This window comes from Cuculus canorus, chromosome 11, assembly GCF_017976375.1.
Source record: "Cuculus canorus isolate bCucCan1 chromosome 11, bCucCan1.pri, whole genome shotgun sequence".
In the NCBI taxonomy this organism is placed as follows: Eukaryota; Metazoa; Chordata; class Aves; order Cuculiformes; family Cuculidae; genus Cuculus; species Cuculus canorus.
In genome coordinates this window covers 20,517,804-20,543,811 of record NC_071411.1, presented here as the reverse complement: position 1 = coordinate 20,543,811, position 26,008 = coordinate 20,517,804, and the positions used below count along the sequence as shown (strand labels likewise).

General features: G+C 45.8%; 2 protein-coding genes across 9 annotated transcripts; both read right to left on the bottom strand.

Moving 5' to 3' along the window:
- Positions 1-115: 115 nt before the first annotated feature.
- ISY1 (ISY1 splicing factor homolog) lies at positions 116-12,735 on the bottom strand. The gene is made up of 11 exons (XM_054076903.1): positions 12,599-12,735; positions 12,491-12,513; positions 10,308-10,359; positions 8,537-8,602; positions 7,757-7,799; positions 7,492-7,604; positions 7,084-7,201; positions 6,080-6,202; positions 3,255-3,364; positions 2,064-2,150; positions 116-917 (listed from the first exon to the last, which is right to left on the bottom strand). The coding sequence occupies exons 1-11, from the start codon at positions 12,599-12,601 to the stop codon at positions 810-812; spliced, it is 846 nt and encodes a 281-aa protein (XP_053932878.1). The 5' UTR covers positions 12,602-12,735; the 3' UTR covers positions 116-809.
- Positions 12,736-16,001: 3,266 nt separating this feature from the next.
- Positions 16,002-25,416, bottom strand: CNBP (CCHC-type zinc finger nucleic acid binding protein). 8 transcript variants are annotated; one of them, XM_054076697.1, is made up of 5 exons: positions 25,284-25,416; positions 18,704-18,823; positions 18,326-18,420; positions 17,942-18,144; positions 16,002-17,066 (listed from the first exon to the last, which is right to left on the bottom strand). In XM_054076697.1, exons 2-5 carry the CDS (start codon positions 18,804-18,806, stop codon positions 16,949-16,951), a joined length of 519 nt encoding a protein of 172 aa, XP_053932672.1. In that variant the 5' UTR covers positions 18,807-18,823; positions 25,284-25,416; the 3' UTR covers positions 16,002-16,948. The 8 variants fall into 8 exon arrangements, with proteins under 8 accessions (XP_053932672.1, XP_053932676.1, XP_053932671.1 ...); XM_054076701.1 differs by having other exon boundaries at positions 18,326-18,417; XM_054076696.1 differs by having other exon boundaries at positions 25,278-25,406.
- Positions 25,417-26,008: the final 592 nt, after the last annotated feature.

Genomic DNA, 26,008 nt, shown 5'->3' with positions numbered 1-26,008 from the left:
CACAAGCTAAGAAGAGCAGGGGACACACAGTTTCAAATCCCTACACGAATGGCTCTTGCAATCCCATTCTTTCGCTGCAATTAGGGAAACTCCACAATTCTTTAAGCTAGAATGAAACAAGACATGAGGTTGTAGGGTAAAAATTTTACTAAAAATATTTGAACAAGGTATTGTGAAGTTGGAATTATTTACAATGGCTGCTGAAATATCCAGCATTTAAGCAATTCACTCAGGCTCGATAACAAACCACAAAGAGTGTAACAACTTTTAGACACTTGCACGTGTTACATAAAGAACCACATCGACTCTGAAGCCACTCGTAAGATCTGCTACCAGGGTTATCTCCAAACAGGCTCTAGGCTATCCTGGTAAGCTAACCAGGCACAACAGAGCAATTCACTTCTGGATTCGGGTCAGCAAATATCAACATGAGAAAGATGTGTACACCTCCATCAGGACACAGCTGAGTATGGCAGCAACATACTTTTCCTTCAGCAGTTGAGAAGTCCCAGGGTTTGTGGTTCTGTCTGTAAGAGACACCACTGCACAAACCATTTTACAACCTGAAAGGACTGGAGGCAGTTACTGAAGATGTAGAGACAAGTTACCCTAGGCTTGACCTTTTTCAGCACTGAAGTGCAAGTCAACCTAGTGGAGAAGCCAAAAAGTCTTCAGAACACACTGTAACTCCAGCACTTTACTCCTAACACCCAAAGGGTCTTCCAGAGCTAGAAGTGAGTGCCACCAGAATATCTGAACCTACTGCTTTAAGGCAGATAATATGAAACCCAGGACATACTGGTGCAATGTTACAATCCTAAAAGTGTTTTTGCTTCTTCACTCTGTGCCATGAGGGTTTCACTGGCATACTTCTGAAGGAGCTCCATCTTCTTCCTCCGTACAAGAGCTTCCTCAATCTGCAAATACAAAAATAGGATGATTTAATTGAGATGCTGAAACCACGCGTGCTTAGCTGTTACGACAGGAGGAAGGAAAATACAGGAAACAGACCATGAAAGTTAGAGCTGTGTACTAGTTTAAGAGTACTTGATTCAGGATGACTCAGAAGCACCTTTTTCAATACTCAGCAGAAGCTCACAGAAGTCAAAAGCAGCAGGAAAAGACACCTCTGTGTTTCAGATCTCTGCTCCTACCCTTTTCAATGAGGACTTTGGTGGCAATTTTAACTTACTCTCAGTACAGTCACTTGAATTTAGTTTCAGACAACTGTTTGTCTACAGCTGTAGCAAACCCAGGCAAGTGGAGTTACGCCACACTGATCCACAGCCCGGAAATAATAATAGTGTGCCTTTCACATTAACAATGGGATCTCTTGCCTAAATTTTGTCTGGAAGTGCCAACAATTCATGATTCTTTAACACAGATACTCTAAAGATCTACAAATAGTAATCTACAAGACTTGTTTTAACCTTATTAATGATTTTATGTTGTCCAAATTGCACACAGTATCCCTCAAAAATAAACATTCTGAATCTTAATTTAGAAGGCATAATCCCACTGGTACGGAGTGATGTGCCACTAAAAAAGTGGAAAGATTACACTGTCTACTATCTAATTAGAAGAGACTTCTATGTAAGTCAGGGGTTATATATTAGGAAGACAGTTTTGACTCTGAGTTATTCTCTCTGCAGTGAGAAAACACCATCATCCAAAGAGCAATGTTTTTAATCATTGTTTCTCTTCTGCTATTCTCATGAGCCATTACATGTATAATTTGTTGAATGTGCGGGAGTTAGACCATTAGCACAGAAAATCACAGTGAAGAAAAAGCAGGCAATCAGGGTTATCTTGGTCATAACACCACAATTCCCTCTTTTATATAATAGTTATGAGGGTTTTGGAAATTCTCAGATGAAAAAGGCTATAGCAATGGACCCATAATTCTGTCTGATTCCAGGCATTTGCAATAGGATTAAACAGTTGCAGAGTCAAGTCACAGAAATAACAAATCAAGGACACTTTTACTGACCTGCTACAAGTTAAGATCTCTGTGTTGCAAAGGCCAGAGCACAAGTCTACAACTTTGTTTTCTTATGTCTTACCTCCTGCTGAGATGGCACTGGAACATGTGCAATAAATTTCTGTTGGCCTTCTTCACCTTCTCTTTCCTTGCTACCTTCCTCATCAGACTAAAAAGAAAAAAAATAAGCCACATCATATTTAGTTCCTGAATGGGTCATTAAAACCACCTTTTTCTGATTGCTCTGTTGGAAGGAACCAGATAAAGAATGATCGATGCTACAGACATGGAAAGTAGGTGAAATGGACCAAACAACAAAGGAATATGAGACAAGCATCACATTCATATCCTGCTCCTTGACATTTTAAGGACTGTTGCTTTAATTTTTCACATAGCTTTTTTCTCTGCTGTGGCATGGGCATGAATGCAAAGCTCTATTCCTTCCCCTTCCGTACCTCTCTGGCTGCCACTGCAGAGCTGTATAAAAAAGAGGTGCCAGCTAACCAAGAAGTACCTGAAAAATACATGTACCATTTCCGGGTGCAGCTCGGTACTGCTTTTTCCCCTCACACCTGAGAGCTCGGGTCACGAAGCATGAAATAATACAAATAAAACAAGGTACTGAAGGAACAACCAGTCTCCTTTTTATTCTTGCAATGAACCCATTTAGATATGGACTGCAAAATAAGGACCCCTTTCCAGTAACCCTCTTACAGGTCTCTCGGAGCACAGGCAAAGTTCCTCACTTGTCTTTCTGGTGCCAGGAGAAGGGAGAATAAAGCAGCAAGAGCTGCATGTCACAGCAGTTTACATAGAAAGCAGCATCAGCAAAGCCTCGCTGTATCAGATTCAATTATAAACAAGACACTTCAACCTATGTTTTTGCTATGCATTAAGAGTATGAAATTACAGAAAACTACTTGTGCTGTTACTGTTGCAGATTGTACTTAGAAGCAAGACTGATCAGTGTTCTGATCCACCACGCTACCTGATGAACACCGGCATTCCAGGCAGTGGCAGATAAAACACAGCAAGGTCTCGGCTGCTGTTTCTCACTCGAGTAAGAAGTCTTCCCTATCTGCCAGCTTCCATCACTCTCTAAACGTGGACCGAGTGTACTCACCCGCTACTGATTTTTACTGAACAGGGACAACAGCACAGAGAGAGAAGGGCAGAACGCAGCAGCAGGCTGGTTCTCAGCGAAAGAACTCTGCTTCCCAGAAGGCAGAGTAGAAGGCACATGTAAAGTTACATCACCTCAGCCATCACGTACCTCATCATCGTTGACAGCATAGATATTTACTTCCTCCTCCTCTTCCTCCTCACCTCTCGCAAGTCGTGCTTCTCTCTCCATTTTCCATTTTTCCACTGCTTCTGCTATAACTGGTTGACAAAGAAAAATGGCAACTGTATCTCAGAGCAAGCTCAAGAAGTGTGGTCCAGCCATAGTCTCAGTTTCCTCAACAGCAGCTCAGCAGCAACTGAAGCTAAAGTTCCCTTGATTTGTCTCCTATTTCTGAAGTTTTTCTAACAGACTTAAACCTCTTGTTTAAATCCTCTGCATCCGCAGGACACACTCACTGTACAATCTTGATGTCGATTCTAATAAAATACAAGCACACAGTCTGAGCAAACCCTAATACTAGCATTGTGAAAGCACGGGAATTGCTAATGCCTCAGTTTGGGTACATTCTAGTCTCTAAATGTCATGGGTAAACACTAACCTGCTTTCTGACCTGAATAACAGCGTAAGCAGGCCAAGTGGCTCTTACAGCTCCATAGCATGAGAACAGCCGTAGAGATGTTAATTGCCATGTAATTAATTAAACATGATTACACTCCTTACTCACACAAGTCTCTTTTCATCTTGTAGTGTATTTCTCTTACTATGGAGCATGATTCCAACTCTGTAACTGGCTGCTAGCTAGGAGCCGTTAGGCTGCTGCCTCCACTGCACAGCAGAGTGCTGGTAGCAGTGCCAAAACAAGTTTAATCTGTGACATCGCCAGTGCATAAAAATCCTAGGGAGGTGAAAGATAGTCATCTCCCCTGGCTCTCAAAGATTAAACATTAAAATGCTCTCCAAGAGAAAGCAAGATCTAACTAATCACTTGCACATACTGCACTTTTGTGTGGTTTTGTAACAGAAAAGGTACTGTGAGTTAAGGTGGTTTATTCCATAGTTTTGTAACAATTTAAGCCTTCTGATAACAAGGTAAAAACCACAAAAGCCTAGGCAATCAGTGACCCTAGGAGAATCCCAGCTATTGTGCACTAACAGTACATTAATTCTACACAAACAGTATACCTATTTGCTCTGTTAGCATCTCTAGCCTTGTAATTTCAAATGACACAATCATCCAAGATGATAATTTTCTTGAATTACTACATTAATCCAGCCAAGCAACCCCTCCTGTCTGCAATTATCAAGACGTGCAAGATAAAGACAGAGAGGGAGGCCTTTCTGGGAGCGCTGCACCAAACAATTCTTATGTTATTAATTGCCTGCCAAGCAGCTGCTGTTCACTTGGCTTAAGACCCTAGGCTATGCTGCAGGACACAGAAAAGGCATTTCCTTTACTCCCCTCTTCCTCCCTGTGCTATAAACTAACTGACAAGGCAGGATCTCTGACATATGGTACAATGAAGATCTCAAACATGGGGAAGGGCTAAGTTTAAGAAGTGCCTGACCACACCAAGAGATACTAAGCACTGATAACAGTTCCAAGCTCAGCAACTTACAATCATTTAAACAAGTCACTTCCTGCAGTTTCCTTTAAAGGTTTTCTCTCCAGTTCCAGAGAGATAGTTGTGTACAAAAAAGAAGCACCATTCAAGCAAAAATCTGACTGGTTTATCTGCTGTGTTCTATGGAAAAGCGTGCCGAGGATTCCTATTCCAGGACATTTCCTATAGCGCACTGAGAATCTGCCTAAATTTGAAGCTACAGAAAAAGAGATCAGAAGAACAACAACAGATCTCTCCAGGGAGACCCTTAGAGCAGCTTCCAGTACTGAAAGGGGCTCCAGGAAAGCTGGGGAGGGGCTCTCGATCAGGGAGTGCAGGGACAGGATGAGGGGGAATGGTTTTACACTGAAAGAAGAGAGACTGACATAAGATCTTAGGAAGAAATGTTTTGCTGTGAGGGTGGGGAGGCCCTGGCCCAGGTTGCCCAGAGCAGTGGTGGCTGCCCCATCCCTGAAGGTGTTCCAGGCCAGGCTGGATGGGGCTTGGAGCCCCTGATCCAGTGGGAGGTGTCCCTGCCATTGGAACCGCATGGGCTTTGTGGTCCCTTCCAACCCAAACCATTCCATGATTCTGTAAAACAAAAAGCCCCAAATCACCAGGATGAGACAATGCTCACCAGAAACAGTAAGAGAACTACTCAAAAAACAACTAAGCTCCTAAAGGTGGGGTGTGGCCTCTTGCTTAAAGCTACACAAACACCCAAAGACAGCACACAATGCCAAATTTTAAAGAGAGTTTCAGGAATTAGACTCATTATCTCAACGTCTTTACTGGTCAAGTCAGTGGCAACAAAGCTAGAGAACTAAGTGAGCAGATATATTGATAAACATTATCTATTGAGAAAGTAGGGCTTTCAAAGAAAAAAATATTCACAAATGTGTTGAAGCTCTCAGACAAATGACACGTGGATAAATTAACATAGTCCGCTTTAGGGTTTCCACAAAGTCTTCTCTAAAAACCAAACAGCTATTTTGAAAGATCAATAATCAGGTGAGATGGTAGAGTCAGTTGTCACAAAATAGGGAGATAGTGACTTGAGCTCCACATATCTACCTCTTGCAGACTGCTCTTGCACATTCTCAAGCATGAAAAAGGAGGAAAAAAGGAGATACTGCTTCAATCACAAATCACTTGCTGAGAATATTAAGCCATTTCTAGCAGTAAAGAGGGAAGTCACATCCCCCTGGCCCTGAAGTGCCTTACACGATAGCCACTTGGATACTGATGTGACAGATGAAACCTGACAGCCAAGCAGAAGTCAACACCTGCAGGGAACAACGGTATCTTAACTTCAGAGTGCTCCATCATCCCTTCCTGGGATGATCTATGCCGGTTTTGAATCTCACATACCTTTCTTTTCATGTTCTTGTTCCAGTGGCTCCAGAATACCATCATCTTCATCCCTGTAGCCATAGTACTCTGCATCAATGTTTTTCATAAGCTCAGCTCGAGTCTTCCGAGGTGGTGGGAGGGCTGAAAGAACACCCAACTTTCATTCACCCTGGTGGCTTGCTATGCGTTCCCAGTTCCCATCAGCCCCACAGCAACCTCAAGCACCCAAGGATGACCTGAACTGCTAGCAGTATCAGAAAGTACTGTGTTTTACTATGGCCTGCACAAAACCATCTGTGTACATTACCCAATCCTTCTCATTGCAGTTCCCACCCTGTGGCAATTCTACACTCACTCACACAGGCAGTTGGTTTTCCCCCTGTACTGGAAACAACCAGTTTGTACCGTGAACAACAGGAACTAAAAAGCTATCCCATGCCCCCTTGGACCATGTAGAACTTCCCATCATTTTTGTCTGCAGATGGCAAATACCAAAGAGCTGGTTTGGTAAGCCTGCCTCACTTTCAGGTCCAAGCAACTACACTCACTCCATAACAGATCTATATATAACATTTTATCCACTTAAAACTAGTTTTTCATATTATGGAACCTGATTCTTGCTTCTGAAATGATGTACAAGCAAAACTTCCTTTTCTTTACAAATTCTGAACTCAGAGCACTATTTAGAGCTTATCAGAAAGTTAACCTCTTATGCTGGCAAGTTTCTATAGACTACTATAGAAATAGGTTCTATATTCCTTACTATTTTGAACTTCCAGTAGAAAACAAGAGTTCATTCTCTTCTACATTTCTTCATCTGCAGACAACTAAAGGTAAAGATGTTCTTTGCCCACAGAAACAGCATTTTATTCATTACTTGTGTCGAGCATTCCATTTAGCTGATTGAAGAAATAGGCTGGGCTATAAGGCTTCCTGTGTTCCCCAAGATGCTACAGCAGATGTTTTACTCAAGACATACCACTGTGCAGATTCATGTCTGGGAAGAGTTGTTATTTACTTACGTTCCTTTTCAAAGAGTTCTCTAACTCCTGGTAAATCCTTTGCAGCTCCAAAATATTTGTAACCTCTATTTCCTGGAACTTCTTTCCCTTCATGATCTAACATTTTCGGTCCAATCCGCTGGGAAATAAACAGAGTTAATTGTTTAAAATTTTATTCTTGTTGCACCTTGTTTTCCTGAGCTTCTTAACAGATTAAAGGATGCTGTGAATGAAAAATCCATTTCGCGCATCATAGTAACAAGTGTTTCTTCTAACACAACCTTACATTTTAAGGGGCTGAATAAAGCTTCTCTCTAATGAACACTGGCCAAGTAATATGTGGTTAACTAAATGTTGCACAGATTTTTCTCATTATTCACTTTACTTGTAAGCAGAACAACCATGTAGTACAAAATAATCTATACTTACAGCATAATCAGGACCTCCCAGCTCCTTTATTCTAAATTCCCAGTGTCCTTTCTCCCTCAAAAGTTTGTTTATCTCATCGTTCAGGTCCCGAATTCTGAATTCGCCTAATCCAGCTGTTAGAGGGCAGAAAGACAACAAATCAGACAGCTTACTAGAAGCACCAGAGTAATTTCAGACAGCATAGTGCACATGAAATGTGGGTTTTACTGAAACTGCTTAGGGCTGGACATTCAAAAAAAGTAAAACATAATTAGAAAAGTCTTACCGTTTTGAATCTGTGCCACTTTCTTGGAGATTTCACCAATGATCTGTTTAAATAAGAACACAAAAGGGAATTACTCAACAAGAAGGGCAAGAAAACGCTAAAATCCTCCCTAGAAGGATCCAAATTCTAAGTTGGCTTTTTGATGTAGAAAATGGACCTGAGCCTATCAGTTTCAGAAATCAACATAGATTTTCTTCAGACACAAATTTAGGACCCCAAAAGCTTAAAACCCAAGGAAATATTTTTACAGCAGTGCATGTGCTGATGGAGGAGCACATGAAGTACAGGGAGAGAGCGCTGAGAGAGAACAGGGCTTATCTGCCTTAATATAAGACAGGAGGGGAATATCCTATAGCGATAGGTAGCATATTCTGCAACTCCCTATCAGAGGGAATAGAGAAGACAGAGCCAAATTGAGGGGTGCACAGCAACAGGAGAAGTAGCAACAAACACAGGTTGGTACAGGGAAACGTCTGTGTAAATTCAAGGTCGGGGAGGGAATCATTAAGAAGGTAATCAAGGACTGGAACAGGATCCCTAAAAACTGTGAAATCCAAACCCCCAAGGTATTCAAAACTCAGTTGAACATGGCCCTGAGCAACTTGTGGTAGGACCTGTGTTGAATATCACAGGGAACTATATGATCTTCCAGTCTAAACTATTCTGTGATCTGTCGGCATACTGAAGAAGTCTGAAGAAGATTATAAGCAGGCTGTCTAAATGGGAAGTGCTAAAGCTCTACTTAGTACAGAAGTGGAAAAATCCGCAGTTTGACATTACCTGTCGCCTCCATTTCTCAGCTTTAGGCAATTCATTACACTCTGAGGCAAGGAAAGGTCTTCGTTCCTGTTTGACAGAAAGATCCACACCGTGAAGTTTTAACCTAGCATCAAGACATACACAGCATTTCACACAAACTTTATTGCTTTGTTAATCCCAAACTACGCTACAAAGCTCCAATGCCTTCTCCCCCACTGATTTTTATTGAGTAGAAAACGAAGATTTACAGCCCTGCCAAATTAATCAATCACAGGATATAACAATCTACTTAAATCCATTTTATTCAAAACAAAATTCGTCACCTGTTTTTTCAAATAATCCCACAATCTCCTCTAATGCAAATAACATTTCATTTAGGACAACTGAATTACAATGCCATTTTGAATATATTAGCACCTAAATAAAATCCATTGGTTTTGAAATAACTACTAAGTTTAAGACTCCCTCAATTGCTACTAGCATAGCATTGTAATATTTTCCAAGATGATTTTATTTTCACTATCCCAACTGCATTTTATCCAAAACACTTTTTTCCCAATCTTCTTCACATTCTGTTGAATTACTGACACAAACTAATACTTCATCTCTCCTTCACGTGCAGTTATTTTGTCCCTTTCCCTACAGTATTTCCACAGCTCTTCCTTTCATTTATCAAAAAGCCTTCCTTCACACAACATACCAGAAACTCAATTCCATCTTATTCTCTGGCTGTTGTTCATGGGATCTTTTCCGCTAGTTTCCCCAAACCGTTATTTTCCACTTTAGTGTTCCATATTGCTCTCACACCTGTGTAAAACATCATTTCTTAAGGTGCAAACATAGGACACCTCGATTAGTTTCCAGAACTCCTTCATTGCTCACTCAGAATTAAAACTTATAACAATGACAATTACTGAGAACAGGCTGATCCCCTTCATAATCATAACTCAAACTGCAGGAATATTTAAGTGAAAAATGTACAGGAATACCCAGATACAACTCAAAATCAGACTGTGAGGGTCTGTGTGGTGCTATTTTTTTTTCATTATAGTGGTGGGGTTTTAAATTATGAAGTTGCTAAGTCCATATTTTGTCAATCTCGCATCTTGATTGTCAATCAATCAAGAAAAGCTGCATAGTAGTGAAGACAATTATGACATACAGCTATCGTCCTAGGTTGATAGCACGCCAATGTCATCCCATGCAAGCACCAAGTTCACAATGATCCTGAAGGCCGTTTTGTGGTTCCCATTTTGTCAAAATATTGCCAATGAATGAGACCGAGAAGGATTTCTCTAGCTCTTCTGGGACAAAATTCAAATTACACCCTTGTGCCTACTAGCAGTAAAAGTAAACCTATGTGCATCAGTTTGCATAAGTAGTTGCAAAAGGAGGTAACATCAGCCTCAAAAATAATGCATTTTCTGCCCAGCACGCTGCCACTATTCAAAGCATTATTGTAGTTTGGGTCTTTTCAAACTACTCTGTATTCTACATACATTAAGTTATAAACAAGTTGCACTTTCTTCTCAGCAGCCAAGCCCACGCAATCCTGAAACACACGCGTATTTAATTGTTAAACAGGTTATTTTCTAAGAAAATGCTGTTTACCATTTCTGCGACACTGTGAAATACAGCCCCGACCCTCAGCTGCATTCCAGCTGTGTCAGGCTGCTACGAGATGCCCATATCTGCCATATGACCTTCCTCACAGCTGCCAGGCCACTCTGTACCTGGCTCGCACAGCGCTTTGGACTGGAGCTAACAAAGTTTTAGGATTTTCACACCATACCTTAACTTTTCCTTCCTCAAGCTGAGCTTGCCGAAATCTGGCCAAGGCCGTCCTACAGAAAAGAAAGGAAGCAGTTTCACTTTCACAAATCTACATTCCAACAGGAAAAAGTTTTGCTCTGGATGTTTATAGAATCAGAATCACCAGGTTGGAAAAGACCTCTGAGATCGAGTCCAACCATACATATCATTTACTGTGGACTTAATTACACTGCAGAAAACAAAGGCTTGAACATATTCACTGCCCAGCTCTTCTGGCTAGAGACATCTTCAACACTACAACCAGTCAGCGATTAATTTATTTGAAAAATATAAATCCTGGTGAACATCTAATTATCTCCTCCATTTAGCATAAACCAGCATTTTGGATATTAGCAGCAAAAGGACATCAATAAGATATAAGCACAAGCATAAAGTTTACATATTTTAGCAGGGGATAAATTAAAAAGCAAACAGCTTCAGTAAGGAAAGAAGCAGATTAGTAACGAAGTTCATTAACATCACCGAAATGCTCTGAGTATCCTGCAACTGAGCAAGAGAGACTACCTGTTTTATTTATACTAGACATTTAATACTTACATTAAAAAGCACAAAACAACTGAGTGCATCTAAACCCTTTAAGAGCACACCTATACCCTGCACCTAAGCCAATTATTGAGGCTCAGTCTGCTGCTGAGAGGTTTCCAGAAGAAAATCACACCATTCAGTGCTATGTCCAAGATGCACTGAATAGAATCCACAATCATAGGAGAGCACCTTGCAAGGTATGAGAGAGCTGTCATCTTCTCAGCCTCTCTCCGAGTCACTGTTACAAGCTCAGAAAATATTTTAGGAAAAAAACATGACACAGATTGATTATCAAAGTGCCTCTACTCTACTAGATCTAAATACATGGTCTGCACATGTTTTTGAGAAGTACTCAAAAAGTACATTCTCTCAGGCTGAGAGAGTTGGTGTTGTTCAGCCTGGAGAAGAGAAGGCTCCAGGGAGACCTTAGAGCAGCTCCCAGTGCTGAAAGGGGCTCCAGGAAAGCTGGGGAGGGGCTCTGGATCAGGGAGTGCAGGGACAGGAGGAGAGAAAACAGTTTTCATCTAAAAGAAGGGAGATCGAGATGAGATCTTAGGCAGAAACGTTTTGCTGTGAGGGTGGGGAGGCCCTGGCCCAGAGCAGTGGTGGCTGCCCCATCCCTGGAAGTGTTCAAGGCCAGGTTGAATGGGGCTCTGAGCAGCCTGATCCAGTGGGAGGTGTCCCTGCCCAAGGCAGAGGGCTGGAACTGGATGGGATTTGAGGTCCCTTCCAACCCAAACCATTCTACGGTTCTGTAACTCTAAAATTAATAAAAAAATAAATATTATTGAGAAGCACTGGTTTAGCCTTAGCCACTCCCAAGGAAGAATCACACTTAAACCAATAATGACAGATTCCAATCTACCCTGGCATCTCTGTTCCAAAAATGGGAACTGCCTAAAACTGTTACAGGCCATCAGAACATGTTTTACCATGTTCATCAGTGAGCGCTTGCTGCAGCTTCTCTCCAGCACCTGCCACCACAGCTGTGTGAGCTCTGTAGAACCAGTGACGCTCTGACCAGTGCCCCGTGTCCCTCCTGCTCCCACTGCCTCTGGACAAGTATGTGCCAAATATAACACAGAATCATAGAATCATTAAGATTGGAAAAGACCTCTAAGCTCATCCAGCCCAACTCCACTGTGCCTGCTAAAGCACAGAATCATAGAACAGTTTGGGTTGGAAGGGACACCCCCATGGGCAGGGACACCTCCCACTGGATCAGGCTGCCTTTGTGAACAATCCCTTGCTCTAAGGTCTTCTTGGAGCCTTCTCCAGGCTGAACAACCCAACTCTCTCAGCCTGTCCTCGTATGGGAGGTGCTCCAGCCCTCGGATCATCCTTGTAGCCTCCTCTGGACCCGTTCCAGCAGCTCCATCTCCTTCTTATGCTGACGATTTCCGAGCTGGACAATAATGTCCTCAAGCGCCACAGCCACACAGTTTTTTAACCCTTCCAGGGATGGGGACTCCCCCACTGTCCCAGGCAGCCGCTGCCAGCGCTTCACCACTCTGTCAGTGAAAAAGCCTTTCCCAAGTCTCCCCTGGCGCAGCCTGAGCCCGGAGAGCCCGATCTGAGCCCCAGGGCCCCAGCGCCGCGGGGCGGGTCCGCACTCACATGGCCTTCTCTGCGTTGCGAGCCTGAAAGAGAAAGAGCACAGACAGCGTCACCGCCGGCCCCGGCGCCCATGAGGGGCGAACGTGCCCCGCAGGGCCCCCTACTCACCATGGCGCCAGCCGCTCCCGCCGCCTCACGCTGCGCCCAACAGGCACCACACACTGCCCCACACCTGGGCGCATGCGCAGAGCACGGGCGCGCTCAGTCCTTGACCCGTGCGCATGCGCAGATCGCTTCCCCCGCCCGCACGCGCAGCTCGGGCGTTGTCCCTTTGCGCATGCGCAGAGCCCCCACGCTCCCGTCCCCGCCCGCTGTCTTGTGCGCATGCGCAAAGCGCGTGCCACTACCCTGCACCGTGCGCATGGGCATTATCCCATCGCAGCTTCGTACGCATGCGCAAGGCGAGAGTGCTGATTCACGGCAATGTGCGCATGCACGAGAGCCCGCGCGCTGCACGCCTCCGCGCTGCTTTCCCCGATCCCCTCGCTGCCTCGTGCGCATGCGCAAAGCCGTCCCTTATTCCCCTCCTGTGCGTATGCGCGGAGCGATTCCCGTACGCATACGCAGCGTCCCATCGCTAATACGTGCGAATACGCAGAGCGCGCCCTGATTTTCCCGGTCTTGAGCATGCGCAGAGCACCGGCCCTCTTCCCGCCTCCCGCGCACGCCGAGAGCTCAGGCTCCGCTCCCCCTCGCGCCGGCGCGCTGCCCTGTGCGCATGCGCAGTGGGCCCGGGCGCTCCCCCAGCTGTCCCCGTCTCCCGCGCGCTGCTCCGTGCCCGCGCGCTAAGTTCTGTCTCTGCGCATGCGCAGACCGCCCAGGCGCAGAGTCCTCGCAGCCAGTCACTACGCCGTCTCTCGCCGCCTCACGGTCCGCGTATACGCAGAGCGCCCGCTCGCCTTCCCGCTGCCTCGCCCGAGCTAGAGTCCCCTCCAAACAGCTGGAACGGCAGTTCCCTGAAAGACCTGGAATGGCAGCCGTCTCCAAACAGCTGGAAGTGCAGCTCCCTGACACAAACAGCTGGAATGGCACCCCCTCGTACAGCTGTGCACACATTTACACCACACAAACCAGCTCCTTTTGCTCTGAACAGCCCACGGGAGCCCAAGCGCGACTCCCGGCACATCAGGTCTCCACCTCCCTCCGCCACACTCTGGAGGGAGATGTGCAAACTGAAATTCCAGCTACAAAACCTTGTACTGCGCAGCGATTCGTTAGTCTTGTATATCTTGCGCAAAACTGTGAACATTTTTCCTGCAGATAATCTGAGAGCTTTAAGGGTTTCTCTAGAAATTCAAGTATCTCTGCTCCATTCTGGTGTCTGTGCTCCCCCCACACCAAAAGAACACCCAGCTGTCCTGGACAAGAAATCCAGTGCTCACACCTTTCAGGTCTTTGTAATCACAGAACTTCAAGCTTCATTCCTCCCGGTGAGAGTGGTGAGGCCCTGGCCCAGGCTGCCCAGGGAAGCTGTGGCTGCCCCATCCCTGGAGGTGTTCAAGGCCAGGTTGGATGGGCCTTGGGCAGCCTGAGCCAGTGGGAGGTGTCCCTGCCCATGGCAGGGGGTGGAACTGGATGGGCTTTAAGGTCCTTTCCAACCCAAACTACTCTATGATTCTATGTTTAACCAAGATAATTGCATGCAATGACAGTTAATTTGTACTAACCCATCCATATGACCCCCAGACAACCGATCCATTTCAAGTGTGGATTTTACAAGGGGTTTGGCAACCGTGTTTAAAACTCAAAAGTTCATTCATGCTCTAATAGCAGCTATTGAAACGAAAAGCGAACTGAAATCAAACACACACCCCACTCAAAACCACCACACAACTTGGGCAAGAACCTCTACCCCAGTCCTTAGTTCCACCAGCGCTGAAAAGCTTTGTTCTTCCGCAGCCAGCTGGGCCAAAAGGCATCCAGCCAATGAACCACGTCCAACGGTGACAGCAGTCCCCGTCACAGTTGTGGGCTTACGCACTCTCACACTTGCCTTCTACATCTTTTATGCAACACTGACCAGGCAGACGCAAACACATTACATTTTCTTATGCTCAGCAAAGCAGTACAAGAACATTCCCTCATTCAAATAAAGAGACTTCTCCACAGCCCACTGCCTCCTGTCTCTCCACACCCTGCTCAGATTGGCTGCTGCCAGCCCAGCACTGGGGCTCCAGCCACCTTCTCCTCTTTTCCTCCCTGAACTATGGCTCAAAGCTTTCCATGGGCTTTGAACATCGAACTCAGGCTGAAAACTTCAGATCTTTCTAACTATTTAATGAAGCATTAAGGAACTCTGGATTTCCCCGGCAGCCCACTGCAGAGCATCAACAACCTGATCAGAGCCCATGCAGCATGACACAGCAGGGGTGACCATCACCATTTTCTTGGACACACACATTTCGGATACCAGATTTCCTGAAACAACCTGACAATTACCAGGCAATACACCTGCTTTTACTGTTTCAAATGCTCCCAGGTCTGGCTCCTCACTGGGATCCCTTAGTTCAACACCTGAGGAATTCTCACTGCTCTGCAACCTTCACCAAGATGCTACCTCCTTGCTGAAAGGCACAGCTCAAACTCTTCCTGGCAGATCACAGCCTGCCGGGGCATCATTGCACAACTGCACCTTCAACAGCCTTGGTTCCAAGATAATGGAAAATGCTAATGTGATACCCAAATGGTTCATTGTAACAGATCTTATAGCACCCATTTAGTTTCACTCTAGCATAGCGATGCATTTTCTACCCATTCTCCTCAGAGATCCTCTGCAGCTCCAAGATCTTTGTAACCTCTGTTTCCTGGAACTCCTTTCCCTTCATAATCTAACATTTTCATTCCAATCTGTTAGGAAGTAAGAGTTAAGACACCCTCCAGCCCACTAGCAGCTTTTTCACCAGTGGCACACGCAGACAACGAAACCCACGCTGGGACACAATGGGAGTGCCTTTGGTCGGCATGTGGAGATGCAAACTGAGCCCGCCCCAATCAAGCCTGGACAGGGTACACGTGATCTGCTGGTGCTGCAGCTAGCCAAAAGCGTGAGGCACTCCAGCTGAGTGAGGGCTTGTGCCTGTTTTTTCCGGTCATAATGACTCACATTCCTTTGCCGAGCAGAGATGCTCAAGGTGCACTCTTCACCAGCTCCCTTTTTTGCCTGGTTAACTCCACAACTGTTCCGAACCTTTTTTCTCACCACACAGTCCATCAACAGATGGGAACAGGAAGTGCCTAGAATACCAGCTGCTCCACAGCTCTTTTTAATGCTGAACTACCGCAGCCTGTGAACACGTGGTGCATGGACAGCTAGTGTCTTCATTGGTTTGGGGAGCAGTGCTTCACCTGTACCTGCAGGGATGAGAGCAGCCCACTCCAAGGCCACACACTCCACTCCATGGACACACGCTGACAGGCTCGGTCTGGAAGGACTGTACAGGTATGTTTTGATGTTACTAGAGGGAAACTTCACATAAGACAGCACAAAAGAAAAGTCCAAACTAAGTTGTCCACCTCCGCATACCCCTTTTTAATGTTATTTTGCACTGTGTACATGAAAACCAAAAATAAACAGAAGGAACTTTAGCCAAACTCCCCTTCCTCCTCCAGCTTTATTGATAGTTTAAAATTACATTTTCTATGTTCTAGGACTTCAATTGCTTTTACCATCTTACTTTAAAAACTGATTACAAGCAAATGAAACTCAGTTGTCTAAGTGATATAGTATACAAAAATAACATCTTGATTTCTGTGAAAATGCATTTATTTGCAACTCCTGAATAGCTCCAAATTGTGTATATGCTATGAGCACTGATGGCTGGGCTTCAGATTCACTTTGCAGTATTTATTTCAAAGTTTCCCATTACGTTCTGTATCTCCAACATGAACATTCGCTGACTGAATTACTGTTACTTTTAGGTTTATTCTGTTTTCTCTCTCTCTCTCTCATGGCCATCAACAGGCATGTGCATCTTGTTTGTTTACTCCCACTCAGCTATATGCTCTAGGTAGGGCCCGATACAGGTATTACTTGGTGTTAACAGCTACTGAGGTCAGACAATCCAAGGCCATTGCAATAAAATTAAAGTTATGAGGAAGTTTAGACACTTCCTGAATTTCTTTCCTCCTGCATAGGATCACTTCCACGCAACCCAGAGAGGGTTTTTGCTGGTCTGACTCCAACTCTTCCCACTCATCAATCCCTATTCACCAGTGGCACGGAAAGGGGGTTCTTTAACAAAGCATTATACATAACACCTCTACCAAACTAAACATAAACATTTTTGTAGTTAAATGCAGAAAGTTGATTTTTCCACCCCTTTCCTCCTTTTACACGGCAAGTAAAGCTCACTGGCCTGGGAGTAGCCTCTATCTGCCAACCTTTGGCCAGTGAAGAGGATTCAGAGAAAAATAATACAACCATCAATCAGAAAAAGGAGGGGCGACAAAGGAAAATAATTAGGCTGTAGCTTCAATTGTGCATTCCCGTGCAAGGTGCCCTGACTCGCCGCAGCGATAGCAGTTGACTTCACTGGTCTTGCTGCAGTTGATGGCTACATGGCCAGTTTCACCACACCTGGAAAAAAACAAGCAGGTTTATCAGAATCATCCAGAGCAGTCACTGAGAACAGCAATCCTGTTCTATCAGGCACATTTGAAACTGGAATTTCATGCAGCCCTAGTTCTGCACTCAAGACTTCTGCTTCGCTGTTCCAGAATTCTTTGACATGAGGCAAGTTCATCTTCACCACAGCCAGGAACTGTTCCCTAACTGATCCAACTCCCATAAATCACCATAAATGCCAAGACCACTGTACATCAAATACAGAAGGCTTGTTTTTTTTTTTTCCCCACCGTCTGTCAGGTTTTGTGTGCTCCAATGCTCCTGTCTGCAGTTTAGCCTCGTTTTGAGGGTAACTGGATTTAACTCAAATGCATGAAGCTTCCCTCTTCATCCACAGGAGGAAACCTTGGAGGGAATGCCCAATACTGCACTCGGGAATGTGCTGTTTTCTGCTATAGGCCTACATTCGAAAACCAGATAGCATTTTCAAGCTAGCATTTCAAACTGATTGAGCGTCTGCTTTTATGTGTGATTCCTATAACTAAGGCATCTTAAGGACGTGCATGCTGGGTTTGTGCAGCTGGAGTCTGTTAGTTCCAGCTTAAGATACAGGGTACTCTCCTCAAATTTAAGTTTGTGCTACAGGCAAGTAGCACAAGCAAAAAGACAGAGCCCTTTCTTCTCTACAGCTGAAGTGGTTTAACATCTGTACCATTCTGACCTTTACCAACAGATGTTCAAGCCTTAGTTTCAAACAATAGTAGATAACTGTGTAAAGAAACAAGCTACCTGGTCAAAGTTTAATCTTTTCTTCCTAACCAAAACTGGATACAGAATGCATCTATCACTCAGGTTACATCCTGCAGTCATCTCTTGTCAGTTCTTACCTGTAGCATTTCACTTTGGTGCAGTCTTTTTGAATGTGTCCAAACTCTCCACAAGAATAGCACTTCTGCTCATCTGCATGGTCACAGTCACGAGCCAGATGGCCGGGCTTGCCACAGTTGTAGCAGCATTGCTCTCGCTCCCTCTTCGGCTCCTTGCAGTCCTTCGCAATGTGGCCACCTCTACCGCAGTTATAGCAGGCTTCCACAATAAGAAAAACATACCAAACAAGACTATAAAACCTTGGTAGCGTGAGCTGTAGCATGCTTCTAGCAAGGGGAATGTACAGCTTGCTTTGAGTTAACTCCCAGTGTACTAAATCCTCTCTTCAACCATAGATCTGTGTCCATGTGATTGAAGAGATGGAATATTTATTGATACTTACCATCCTCCTGAAGATCACAGTCCTTGGCAAGATGGCCAGACTCACCACAGCGGTAACAGATGTCCGGGAGAGACGAAGACATGAACTGGAAGCCTGCTTGAAATGCGTAACAAGAAAAAAAAAGAAGGGTTTAAGGATTTAGAATTCAGAATATTCTTAAGAGTTAATTAAGGACAATCCCAGCCAAAGTGACAAGTTATCTTCACCCTTGGAGGCCCCTGGAAAAGCTCGTATGCAGAGTCAAGAACCGGTGAAATTATTACCAACTGGCGTTTAACTTTTTCACTTCAGACTAGAAGAGCCACTTTTAGACTCTATTCAGAACAGTCAGCTAGAGATCTTAATGCACAAAGAATGGAAAACCACAGTGATCAATCACCTCTGCCACGGCTTCTCATCCCACGACCGCGGCCAATTCCAGTAGGGCACTCCCGAGCCCAGTGGCCGGTACGTCCACACTTGAAGCACTCGTTGCTGCTCATGGCTGCAGATCACCTGTCTGAGGAAGAGACATTTTTAGAACACCTGCCCCTGCCCTGACCAAAGGCCACGTTAAAGTAAGTAAGAGATTCAGAGGGTTCCCACTCTCCTGGCAAAGGCGATGCAAATCAAGACAGACTTCTGGTTAACTCAGTACTTCCCTGCACAGCATCTGATCAGGACTATTAAAACCACTGTAGGAGATAAAAAGTTTGTCTCTGCCTTGCTTGCAGTGAAGCTGCCTCAATCAGCCACAAAAATGGCACACTACATATCTTTTCCACTAATTAGGCTTTTGCAGCCAACCTTCACTTCAAAAACTCAAAAAATGCTTAGAAACAGGGAAAAGAAGCAGTAGACGCCTTTAACTGCTTTCTCATCTGCCTCAGTGTTGCTCTCTTTCAGTAATGCACCCTCTTTCCCTATTCCTCACAGTTAAGCTCGAAAGCCAGCTACTTCCCTCTAGAAATTATTTCTTCCTAATAGTTGTTACTTGCCAGATATCTAGAAGGCTAACTTGGAAAACATCCGTAGAACTCTACAGAAACATCAGCTACGCACGGCTGTCTAAGACACCATAAACCACTTCTTTTGCCCATATTGGGGAATGGAGGTATGCATTTCATTGAGCAGAAAGGACACTGAAGCAGTGGTTAGGGTGAGGTAGGCTGAACAGGCTGTGGTCACAGCACCGTAACTCCTCTAAGCCGTACAACAGTTATGCAAGACTTCCAGAACAAGAAATAAAATGACAAGGAAGCTAAACATTTAAACTGGAGCCCTTTTCGAAGTTCACCTGAAGACAAGTTTGAAGTACACTAGTTTAAAAACATGCATGCCAAGATCAGTTTTGACAAAGTATCCTTAACTTCAAATATGTCGCATGCTCCCTTTCCAGTTCATGACTCTTAACAGAATCATTCATTATCTAACCTGTTTGGTCAGTTCACCTGATCCCGGATCAAGACAATCCTACCACCCTACCTCTTACGTTACACAATGCTTCCTTCCAACCCCAAAACATCCATCATCCCAGGTTACCAGCATTTCTTCTTGTCTAGAAGAAAGCCACTACAGAAACAGCAAGACCACCACATGGCCTGAAGGAGCCAGAATTGGCATCCTGACATTTAGCTCTTAAATGGAATATAATTCTAAACACAAATTTTTATTTAGAATGATTTTTTAAGTACTCCAGCGTTGAACAAGTTGACGGTGGCTTTTTAGGCACTCCTCCTCCAAAACAGTTAATTATCTTCAGTATAAAGTAACCATCCACCCTCCTTATGATGGTAGAAGCCTGAGAATTTAAAGAGATTCAAACTGTAGGACACTACTTCTGTAATCCCACATCTACCTTTCAGCTGAACAGGGTTATGGTCTTTCCTCTTAAAATGAAATTCTTGCAGGGAAAGGATGCAAGATCTTAAATACATGCTAATAAGAATAAAACAACTGGTTGTCTGAGCACTTCAGACATGTAACCCAGTCTTTTTCATCCCCATGTTCAAGATTTCAAGCTATTTTTGTTGGACACTCAAGGGTGAAGAGCTGCCTACTATGGTGGCAGCAGCTGGCACACAGTGTGGTATTGTTTATCCCTGTTTTCATAGCAACCATGTTGACACTGCAGAACAGGAAAAACAGGAGCAAAGCCAACTGTAGGAGCTGGGCTAAGGCACAATAGTCACTGCTGCCTTTAATCCCAGGAGGGACAAGATGGGGTCTCTGAATAATATACCAAGACACATCCTTCACTCAACTTGCAACTCTCAATCTCCACATAAAAACCTTACTGAACAACATCAAGGCCTGTTAAAAAGAGCAGAACAGTATGCCAACACGTAATGGAATTCCAATACGTCTTTACAGATGTCAACAGCTACCAGGCTTTCATTCAAACCATGAATTTGGGACTAGAGCATGAAGTGATAGGACTGAATACTCTGAGCAGTTACTGGTAAGAACCTAACATAAACACGCTAACATACAGTAAAAGATGGACGTTTAATAGGCAAGTTAGACCTGCCTCAGATACACAGCGGAGAAGGTTTTTATACTAATGTTATCATCAACCTATTACTGCCTGTCAAACTGCTGGCCAAGATCTGCACAACAGATGAAAGCTCCCCACTTACTGCCCTAAAGGAATCTGAAAAGAGAAGTTTTGCATCCGATTCAAAGTTGCTTCCTTTTTAACTGCTCTTTTAAGAGGAAAAACCTGAAGTTTCTTTTCCTCTGGTGTAGAGCAAACTGGTAAAGTGAGATTATGCAACTGGAGTGAGGAAGCTGAAGTCATACAAACGGCTTCTGCACAACCACCCTCCAATACTGAGAGTTATTTTAAAACCTTTATCTTCAGAGCTCCCTTTTCCCCTCTAACACAGATATTTGAAGGTTACAGCTGCCGTAGAAGTTTGATTACAAAATGCACTGCTTTAGTCTTCAGACAGCTTAAGTATATGAAAAACACCGAACAATCTGCCCGGCGTTTTTCTTCACCGGTATTTTTGATGTTAAACTCTGCGTTCTTCCTGTAAAGGATCTGCAACTCCATGCAAGCTCACCAGCTAGAGGCAGAGGCAGCTGATGCTAGTTTTACGTGCCCTATGTTCTAAGAAGCCTTACATGGGACAAAATTCCCCACCAATATAAACTGTTTTAAAAACCAATATAAGGATTTAGTTTTCAGATGAAGCCAACAGGCACCTTTAAGGAGCAACACCCAGAAAAGGCAGGTTCAGAAGACAAGTCCTTAAATGGACAGCCTCTAGGCTGTTTGGACACCACTGTATTTTTAAGTTACTTCGAAGTGAAAAAAAGGAGTACAGTAAAAAACACTCAAGTCCAAATTCTCCTCTATTAGTCAATACTCCTCCATTTTGTCATCAGAGGCAACTTTCCAGCAGTTCCCTTTATCTCTCAAGGCCACCTCAAGCAAAGCTTCTGCAACAAGGCAACTTGTTTAAGTCTGCTTGGAAGGTTTTCACCCAGTCCTAACTATGAAAACATGTTATACAAAGCAGCTCCCTGCCTCCCCCAGCACCCTTGCATCCCAGAACTAGACTTTCACCTCACCAGGACAGGAAAAGTAATAATGGAAAACTAATTAGAACTTTGGCCTCACCTAGTATTTCTGAGCCAGGTCAAATTCTGCAAAGCAGACTGAGCCACTGCCTTACAGACTAGATCCCAAAACTGGAAGAAACTCAAGTCTAGTCACTTCAAACCATACCTTTTTATTGAAGAGAGGGGGCAATAATTTACCTTAACTCTTACAGAGCTCCAACTGTAGTCTGACACCAAAACACACCACCTTGCAGCCACTCAGCAAAACATTACTAGAATTTTAGACTTTGTCCTGCACGATTGCCCTACCGCTGCAGACCACAGACGGAGAACAGTTTAAAGATCTTAGTGAGAGATGCCACCACACAGGTTTCCTACGTCAGCTTTAAAGCTTTCCAGTACAACTTTAGCACTAGACTTTTAAATGATATAGTTTCTTTGCAACTTCTCTAGTGATGCCAGAAACTAGATACTTTTTAGCATCAGACGTGGAAGTGGAGGACCACGTCCTTCTGTGGCTTCACAGCTAAGAGACATTCAAAACTTTTTACAGGAGAGGCATTATTAAATCTCCAGACTTCACACATAAGATTAGGGGACATCCAATTCTGCTTTAGTAGCCCATCCAGATCTAATGATGCAAAGAACTACAACTAAGATCTACCATAACGCTCCTTATTTTATGTCTTTTAGCCTAGATGCCCTCTGAGGAAGAAGTCTGCTTTAACAAACAAAAGCAAAACTTGGGCCCCTCAGAGTAGAAAGGAAGCTAAACATCACCACTATGATGACTTGTAATTCTTCTGGGTACTAGCTGCTCCTTAGAATTTAACAGCTTCTTCAAAATAGAAGTGTAATGTATCAGGGGCAATTATCTTCGTCATACTTACCCAGGTGCTTCTTAAAAGTTTTACTTCCACTCAATAGGACAGGACTTTGTTCCCTCAATCAAAGGACAGACTAGATAAAAGCCACTGCTAAGCCAGGGTACTTGAGAGCTCTTTAGGATGTCAACTATGTCAGAGGCCAATGGTGAAAAACCAGCAGATCCTTCCCAGGCAGCTGCTGACCAACCTACGGATGCCACACCTGAATTTGACAAGCCTGCCTGAACACAGCGAAACACCTACACAACAGGAAGTGCAGCTTTGCTTTCCTGTAAGAAATGGAAAAGCAGAAAGGACTGCTAACAGAAGCATTAGCATTCAGTGTCAAAAGAGAAGTCAGAATGTTACTCATTTAAAGAGAAATGCTACCATAAAGAGTTTTTATTTCCTAAGAAGCACGCTTGAGAATTCTCAAACACAGGAGACACGACTGTCACCAAAGCTACTTGGTATTCCACTGGACAATTTCCATATCGGCAACCTGAAAACACAGTACAGTTAGTGATGCTACTGTCTCTGGCTTTTGTCCTGACCAGAAAAGACAGAAAACTAAGTTTTCTGACCAGCAGGTAACAATATTCCTTTGGAAGTAGTATTCAAAAAAGAAGTAGTTTGAAACTTCAAGAAAACCCACACAAGTGGAAACCCAAGCCCTATGCTCTGTTTGGGTCCCTCAATACATTCCACAAGCAAGCCAATCCCAGAATGCTGATCATCAACTAAAACTCAAGAACTCGGATCCCTACTGAGGGGCCAGAAGCCAGGTCAAGGAGACATCAGGACTTTAATCAGACTAATTCTTAGACAGCTTTGTTGACACAAATTGGGAGGAGAGCAAAAGCTCATAAAAAAAAAAGACTTTCTGCCTGCCCATACTAGTTAATATAGAGAAACTACAGATTTACCTACCAAATAATTTCCTACTCTGTTCCCGTTTTATTTTCTATCGTTATCTGCACAAAGTTTTAAACTTAAACTAAACAACGTTAACACCACGTGAACATAACATTGTCTGAACGTTAACCAAATCAGTTTAAAAAAAAAAAACAACTAACTTTTAAGGTCATGGAGAACTCAGTTAACCTCTTCACTGTGCAGTATCGTTTCTTAGGCAAGTTTTGTATTGAGGAAGAAAACGTGGACCTGGTGGCCCTAACACCGTGTAGAATGGGATCTTAGTGAAGTGGAAATAAACTCTGCTACTGACAGGCTGAGAGAGATGGGGAGGGTATTCTGCCCCTCTACTCCTCTCTTATGGGAGAGTATTGTGTCCAGTTCCAGAATCCTCAACATAAGAAGGAGATGGAGCTGTTGGAACAGGTCCAGAGGAGGGTACAAAGATAATCCGAGGGCTGGAGCACCTCCCATATGAGGACAGGCTGAAAGAGTTGGGCTTGTTCAGCCTGGAGAAGAGAAAGCTCGAAGGAAACCTTATAACGACCTTTCAGTGCCTGAACAGGCTACAAGAAAGCTGGGGAGGGACTGTTTATAAAGGCTTAGAGTGACAGGACAAGGGGGAAGGGTATAAACGGGAAAGATTTAGACTAGACATGAAGAAGAAATTCTTCGTGGTGAGGCCCTGGCCCAGGCTGCCCAGGGAAGCTGTGGCTGCCCCATCCCTGGAGGTGTTCCAGGCCAGGTTGGATGGGCCTTGGGCAGCCTGAGCCAGTGGGAGGTGTCCCTGCCCATGGCAGCGGGGTTGGAACTGGATTGGCTCGAGATCCCTTCCAACCCGAACTATTCCATGGTTCTACCGAGTAGAACGCGTCCTTCTGCCCGTTGGGAGCGAAGGGAGGCTGGGCGGCCCGAGCCCGGACGGGGCTGCTGTTTCCTGCCCGGTTTGGCCCCGCCCGGCCCGGGCCCAGTGCCGCACCGCACGTGGGCGACCACGCGGTGCGGCCCGACCCCGCCACCGGGGGGGGGAAAAAACAAAATAAAAACAAAAAAAAAGGGGGAAAAGAAGAACAAACAGTTTTATTTCGGCCCTTCCCCGCGGGATCACCTCATCCCGAGTTGCCGCCGCCGGGAAAAGCCAACCTCCCCCCTTCCCCCACCGGGCCTCGCCGCTTCCCGCCCCCGGGATCCCGCGCTCCCGGGATCCCTCGCTTCCCCCCAATCAGGATAACCCGCTCCTAGTAGCTCCCCGCTCACGAGACCCCTCTCTCCCCCCATTTCTCCGCACAGGAACCCCCTTTCCTCGCGGTCCCCCCTCCCCCCCCGACTCACCTCGGGGCCCGCTCCCGCCTTCGCCCAGTATCCCCGGCCCGGCCTGGCTCCCCGCTCCCGGCCCGAGATCCCCCCGACCCTTCCCGTGCTCCCGGTCCCCGCCAGCGCCCGGCTTCGTTGGGCCCCGCTCTGGCCGGGCCCGTCCCGCCCGCTGCCACCCCCGCTGCCGCTGCCACCCCCGCCCCGGGCCGCGCGGCGCCGCTTTCACGCGCTAGGACGGAGAGACACCCCCCCTTCTCTTCCCCTTCTGCTTCCCCTTCTACCGCCGCCCCCCGTTCTCCCGTCGCTCACCCGTACCGGTCTCCGCCGCGTGCAGGCCGCGCTCTGTAGGCGCCGCTCGGTCTGCGCCACACGCGGTGTGCGCACGGCCCCGCTGCACACGGCCCCGCGCCCCGCCCGCCAACGGCCGCCAATCGCGGCGCGGAGGGGCGGCACAGCTGAGGCGGGCGGGGATGGGCGCCGCGGGAGCGGCTGCTGCGGGCAGGGAATGGCTGCTAGGGGAACGACGGGGGTGCTGCGGGCAGGGCATGGCTGCTGCAGCGATGCCACGGGTGCTGCGGGGAGGTCTGCTGCGGGCATGGCATGGATGCTGCGGGCAGGTCTGCTGCGGGCATGGCATGGCATGGCATGGCTGCTGCATGCAAGTGTGCTGCGGGCAGGGCAACGCTACTGCCCGCAAGCCTGCTGCGGGCAGGGCATGGCTGCTGCAGGCGTGGGTGCTGGGGGCATGGCGTGGCTACTACAGGAATGGGTGCTGAGGGCATGGCATAGCTGCTACAGGCACGGGTGCTGCACGCAGGTCTGCCGCGGGCATGGGCTGCTACAGGCATGGCCTGGCTACTGCAGGAATGGGTGCTGCAGGCATGGTGTGGCTCTTAACAGGCACGGGTGCTGCAGGGCCGGACCCGCGGTCCGGAGCCGCCCGGGTGCCGGAGGAAGCCGAGGCGCGGGAGGCCGCAGCGCGCCTGGTGCCGCCATCTTGAGGGGCCGCCCCGCGCCCGCTGCGCCACGAAATGGTGGAC